The 6,411-nt window shown below is 32.5% G+C and overlaps 1 protein-coding gene across 1 annotated transcript; it reads left to right on the top strand.

Annotated features, from left to right (window-relative positions):
- Positions 1 to 6: 6 nt before the first annotated feature.
- Positions 7 to 5,128, top strand: LOC136795837 (serine/threonine-protein phosphatase 6 regulatory ankyrin repeat subunit B-like). Its single transcript, XM_067047693.1, has one exon. The coding sequence runs from the start codon at positions 325 to 327 to the stop codon at positions 3,289 to 3,291; it is 2,967 nt and encodes a 988-aa protein (XP_066903794.1). The 5' UTR covers positions 7 to 324; the 3' UTR covers positions 3,292 to 5,128.
- The last annotated feature ends 1,283 nt before the right edge of the window (positions 5,129 to 6,411 follow it).

The following is a 6,411-nucleotide window of genomic DNA, read 5'->3' as shown; positions in this document are numbered from 1 at the left end:
ACTAAAGGACATGTAGAATCTACACCGCTACATTACGCTGCTAGGAAGGGGGACACAGCTATTGTTAATTTATTGTTGGAGAAGAACGCAAGTGTATATGTTAGAGATAAGTATAATGACACTCCATTACATGATGCAGTATCTAAGGGAAATCTGAAGATTGTCAAAGTACTTTTAGATCACGGTGCTATTATCAATAGTAGAGGAAATTACAGTAAAACACCATTGCATCTTGCTGCCTGGAACGGCTACGAAGATATTGTTAATTTATTGTTGGAGAGGAGCGCAAGTGTGGATACAAGAGACATTAACAATAACGCTCCCATGCACTATGCAGCACTTAATAATAAATTAAATATTGTCAAGAAACTTCTGGATCATGGCACTGCTATCAATGCTAAAGGAAATATAGGATCCACAACGCTGCATTACGCTGTCAGGAATGGAGACGCAGCTATGGTTAATTTATTGTTGGAGAGGAACGCAAGTTTAGATGTAAGAGATATGCACAATGATGCTCCACTACATGATGCAGTAAGTTTTAACGAACTCAATATTGTTAAGATACTTCTGGATCATGGTTCATTCATTAATTGTAAGGGAAATGGTGGTAGAACACCATTGATTATAGCAGCTAGGGAAGGTTACGAAAATATTGTTGATTTACTGTTGGAGAAGAATGCAGGTGTAGATGTAAAAGATTTAAATAATTATGCTCCTATTCATTATGCAACGGAAAATGATAAGTTGTATGTTGTTAAGGTACTTCTAGATCACAGCGCTATGATTAATGTGAGAGAAAGTAATGAACTTACACCACTTCATATCGCAGCTGACGAGGGCTACGAAAACATTGTTGATTTGCTATTGTCTAGGAATGCAAGTGTAGATGTAAGAGATATTGTCAATAACGCTCCAATACATTATGCTGTAACTATTGGTAATCTGAACGTGGTTAAGGCACTTCTAGATCATGGTGCTTACATTGATGGTCAAGGAGAGTTTGGTAGAACGCCCCTACATCTTGCTGCCTTGCAAAACTACGAAAATATTTTTAATTTACTATGGAAGAGGAAGGCAAGTGAAGGTATAAGAGACATTTTTCTTGACACAGCAATACATTATGCAGTAAAAAGCAAAAACTTAGAAATGGTTATCCAACTCCTGGATCACGGGGTAAATGTCAATATGGAGGGTGAAACAAGAATCACACCACTCAGTTTAGCGGTAAGTGATGACATTAAAATAATGAATGCTCTCGTTGAACGGGGAGCTGATGTGAATTCACAAAACCTCTATGACCAAACAGCGCTTCATGAAGCTGCAGAAAAAGGGTATGATGCTGCCGTAGGCTTTTTACTGTCAAAAAATGCTAGTTTAGGAATCCAAGATTATATCTGCTACACTCCTCTCCAAAGGGCCGCTAATAAGCTTCATGTAAAAGTAATAAATACTTTATTAGATTACGGAGATGACATTAATAGAAAAGGTTGTAATAATATTACAGCTTTATACTTAGCAATAGAAAAAAATGGCACTAAGTTAACAGAAATACTTTTATCCAAGAAGGCTGACCCCAATATTATGAGCGAAGAAGGAACAACACCACTAGATTTGGCTTTTACAAAATCATCTGAAGTATTAATTAAATTGCTTTTAGAACATGGAGCTAAAGTTGAAGATGAAAGTTTCTTAGGGTCAAAAATCCTGTTCAATGCTATTTCAAAAAAACTTATAAAAATTGCAAAAGTTTTATTGAATAGGACAGAACATTTTGAATCTTACCCGACCATTATACTTAATCATGCCATTGGAATGAAGTACCTGGAAGGAGTGGACCTACTGATAAAATTTGGAGCTAATATCGAAAAGAAAGACATCCAAGGTACTCCTCCTCTTTCTTCAGCTGTTATGTCTCAAAATGTGGAGATGGTCGCATTAATTCTGCAAGCAAGCAAAAGAAATGACAAATTTACGAATTTTACAACATTTATAGATGCAGATTCTAATGTAAAGTTTAATAACTCTCAGAATAATGAAGCCCAGATCCATAAATTGGCAGCACTCCACATTGCGTCCTACCACGGGCTCACGAAAATAGTCGGCTTGTTGATATCGTATGGAGCTTCATTGGAAGTAAGAGATGAACGGGGATATACACCACTTCATTACTGCTGTGAAGAGGGTCATGTCGAAGTTGTGAAATTTCTTTTAGATTCTGGAGCCAATAAGGATTCAGTAGACATCAATGGCACGACTCCCCTACACATCGCCTGCAAACGTGGTTCCCTTTCAATTACACAATTACTACTTTCTGCACCTCCAGCCAGCTTTGACTATATTGATAAATATGGATACACTGCACTTCATTATGCAGCTTTGAGTGGTTCTCAGGAAATAGTAAAGATGCTATTAAATCTTGGTGCTAATACAGAAGCTAAAACTCATGACCTCAAAACTCCATTACATTTGACATCACTGGAGGGTCACACTGAAACTGCAGACATCTTATTGAAGGCCGGAGCATACAGAGAACCAGTAGATGTTGATGGTATGGCTCCATTGCATTTCGCCGCTAGAGAAAGACACTCAAATATGGTCAAATTATTGCTTAATTTTACAGTTGGCCCCTTAATTAGAAATAAAAACGGTAGTTTGCCCATTCATCTGGCTTGCGAAAGGCATGTGAAATCCACACAAAATGAAAAAGAAATTGTTACAATTCTTGCAGATCGAGGTAATGTTAATCCATTAGATTTCTTCCTCATGTCGGCATTGCATATTGGATCTAGGGACAATTCCTCAAGATGTGTTGAAGTACTCCTATCAAAAAAAGCAGACAAAAAAAGAGGAGATAAATTATTAAACCTTCCTGTACATTACGCTGCATTAAATGGGAATTTTGAAATAATATCTATGTTACTAAAGGAAGACCGTGAGTTTAGCTCTTGGACTAATATTAATCAGGAAACACCTTTGTTCTTGGCGTCCAGAGAGGGTCACACAGCTGTTGCAGCATTGCTTTTACAGTATGGAGTCAAAAGTTTAAGGCCTGATATAAAGGGAAGGACAGCACTACACCGCAGTGCTAGCAGAGGTCACTTAGAAATAGTGAAACTTATTCGACAGCACCGAGCTAATACGGAAACAGAAGATAAATGGGGCTTCACTGCATTGAACTACGCCGCTTCTTGGAAAGGACACCAAGAAGTTATTGGATATCTTTCTACTACAATGCTGAACATCACATTATCATCTTATTTAGACAAATTAAATCATTCTCAAATATGATTTCTAAAATCTGGGGGAGTGTGTACATTAAAATTAATCGTTGGTCTTATCAAATTAACAACTTCTTTACAACCAGTTTTACATTTGTAGTGAATTTATGGCCATAGAAATCACACACTCACTAATAAATCTATTAACTATTTTAATAAACAATAACAATTACACATATCAGTGCACTTGATCAACTTTACTTGGGAAGGTTATGGTAACCTCCAGTGTTACCAGTCAAATCAATTTTTTACAATTACAGAAATTACATCATCATTATTTAAAATAAATTATAACACAGAGGTAAGGGTCTCAAAGTGCTTGGTTCAAAAGTGTGTGTGGTGATCTGTCAAAAATTATTTCACTCCAGGGTTGTATAGGTCCTCCTGAAAGACTTGAGGAACAAACAAAAAATATCATTATATATTACACAAAAATTAACCTGACAAATTAAAAATAAAATAAGCTAGTTAACTGGACTGAGGATTGTAGCCTCCATATATTTTATGACCTATATTAGAAAGAAAAAGCAATGGAGAATAAAGAAAAATGACTTAAACATTTTATTTTATATCTTCGGTTACAATTTTTTTAACTGAGTTTGCAATATTCTGTACAATTTATAATGCCCTAAATCAGTACTTCGTTTTGTGTGGATTGTTGGAATTTTGTCAAAAGTTATCACAATTTTTGTTGTGTTCAAATAACAATCTTTAATGAAGGTTATTAGTTTTTTATTTATTTAAGAAAAATTAGAAACATATTTCGGAAAAAGAAAACCGCTTAGTCATATACTATAATAATTTGATAAAGGCTATAAAACATGGATTAAAAATTTTAAAATATCATCATGATTTTATTTACTTTTAATTTTTCAATAAGGTTCGAAATAAGAAAATATTATCACTACATTTACAGGACTGTTCTGTAGTGGACTTTGAAGAGCATGGCTGTTCCTAACACAGAAGGAGTATCCTAGTTTATTATCCCCTAAGGTGTCCAGTGAACGTTTATCTCATGGTAGATGATTTGTACTATTTTTGTTATATTATTGAATGTGATGACAAACATTTTTACGATTAATTTGAAATTGATATTGTAAATTATAGCTATTCCATCAGGGCTGAAGAACCCAGATTTCATAAAAGATGTAAGATATTCTTGCCTAGGCTCATGATTTAAAATAGTAAATGCAGGTGTCCAGGTGAGCAAGATGCTCAAATGAGAAATAAAATATGTCATGTTAAGACTGTAATAGTGACAGAAATGCTCTTACTGTTGCGAGGAGGCTTGAGCAAAACTGAATTGTGTATAGGTGGGGAGGTAAAGAAAGGAATAACATAAACAAGTGACAATAACAACATCAAAGGGTTAACTGAAGGTAGACAGATGTATAAACAAGACAGAAGAAACATTAGGAAAATATAGATGTTAATTTCTCCATATGAGCTAAATACTCAAGGCTACACCTCTCTTGGGTTAAATGGATTCATTCATCTTAGATGAGAAAGACAATTAATGTATTGGGTATAACTTTTCTAAAGAACAATGTACTGAACCTTTAGCTGCATGGATAAATAATAATAAATTTTTAAAATTAATAGCCATGAATGAGTCTCTAGCTAAGTATAAATACCAGTAAACCATGTATGTAAGCCTAAAACCTCTTAAACCTGATTATGGTTGTGAATGAAAGGTGAAAATATGTCAATGAACAGTTCAACTGAATTGTTTCAAGATTATTAAATTTTTTAGCTTAAACTAAATTTTAACTAACCTAGATTTTTAAGAAATATTTTCTCATTGTTACATACATTATTAAAAACTAAATAAACAAAGCTACTCATGAGATATTTTATTATTCACCCCTACTCCATTAAGCAAAACTTTCTTCTTAATACACATTTTATGCAAATTTCTTCATTTTTCCAAAATTAATTTATTATTATTAATTAATCATGTATTGAAAGAGTTTACATTTCTTCATCCATTAAGGAAAGGGTAAGGGACTTTTTTTTATTGTATTATTTTATCATTTTAAACATAAGTTTCATTTCATTCATGTATACGTTAGTTCATAGATTAAACTTTTATGTTTATATGAACTAAAATGTTGAAACTTATAATGTTTTGCACTTATTCAATATTGCGAATGAAAATTTGTTCGAATAAATTTAAATTCTAATATGCACAAGATCGTGAGGGCTGCAGTCAAGAAAAAACAAATAATAGTTGAGAGCTATTTATTGTTTTTTGTTGGCTGCAGTTTTATCATTTCTATATTGCACTATACATATCTAATTATGGTATTATTTTTCCTTAAACATTAGCTTTGATGTATTTTATTTCACTCCTATTTTATCACTAGCCTTTTTTTTATCTCTATTCACATTTTTATTCCTTTCTGATTTAATTTACATCTTTGTTTGTCTTCATATATTTATTTTATTAATTGCATCTGAATAATAGTACACTGAATAATAATACAGCCCTATTCCACTGACCTCACTTCAATTTTCTGTTTCTTCCTTATATTCTTAATATTTTCTATTATATTTTTAATATTATGTTTTTTTATTAATTTCTCATTTTTTTTTGTTTCTTGTGTGCATAATTTTCATTTCAAACGAACCTTTTAACGAACTTTTAGCATCTTTAAAAATATTCAGTTTTTAAGCCGTAAAACAAATATTACATATAAACATTTTAACCCACATATCTACAGGTACTTAATCTTTGGAAAGGGCATTAAAAATAATGAAATTAAAAATTATTCTTTTTCTCACTGAGTTATTGTCCGGATGACGTTATTCCATTACATCATTTTTCCTAGGATGGATGAAAAACTATAAGGGCAAAATTTCTTATGCACATTTCTTCCCTCTAAGTAATAATAAGTAAACATAATAAAAAGGAACACAAAATATACAACTAGAAAAAAAAAGAAAGCTTAACACTATTATAACCAAAAATTGTATCCAATACTGTCTCAACACTTTATTTCTTACTAGTCCAACGTTTCTGCTATTCCAGCCATCTTCAAGGACATCTAAATATTCAACAGCTTATATTATATCTTTATTTTTAAACATTTATAACCATCATTATTCACTATATAATATAACATACCTT

This window comes from Halyomorpha halys, unplaced genomic scaffold (assembly GCF_000696795.3).
Source record: "Halyomorpha halys isolate HHAL.00 unplaced genomic scaffold, Hhal_1.1 Scaffold1132.1, whole genome shotgun sequence".
Lineage (NCBI taxonomy): Eukaryota > Metazoa > Arthropoda > Insecta > Hemiptera > Pentatomidae > Halyomorpha > Halyomorpha halys.
Note: the sequence above shows the minus strand (reverse complement) of the source record. Positions and strands in the feature narration are given on the sequence as shown.

What these genes read in the sequence shown, in the direction of transcription:
- LOC136795837 (XM_067047693.1), top strand. Translation starts at nt 325, where the DNA reads ATGCACTATGCAGCACTTAATAATAAATTAAATATTGTCAAGAAACTT.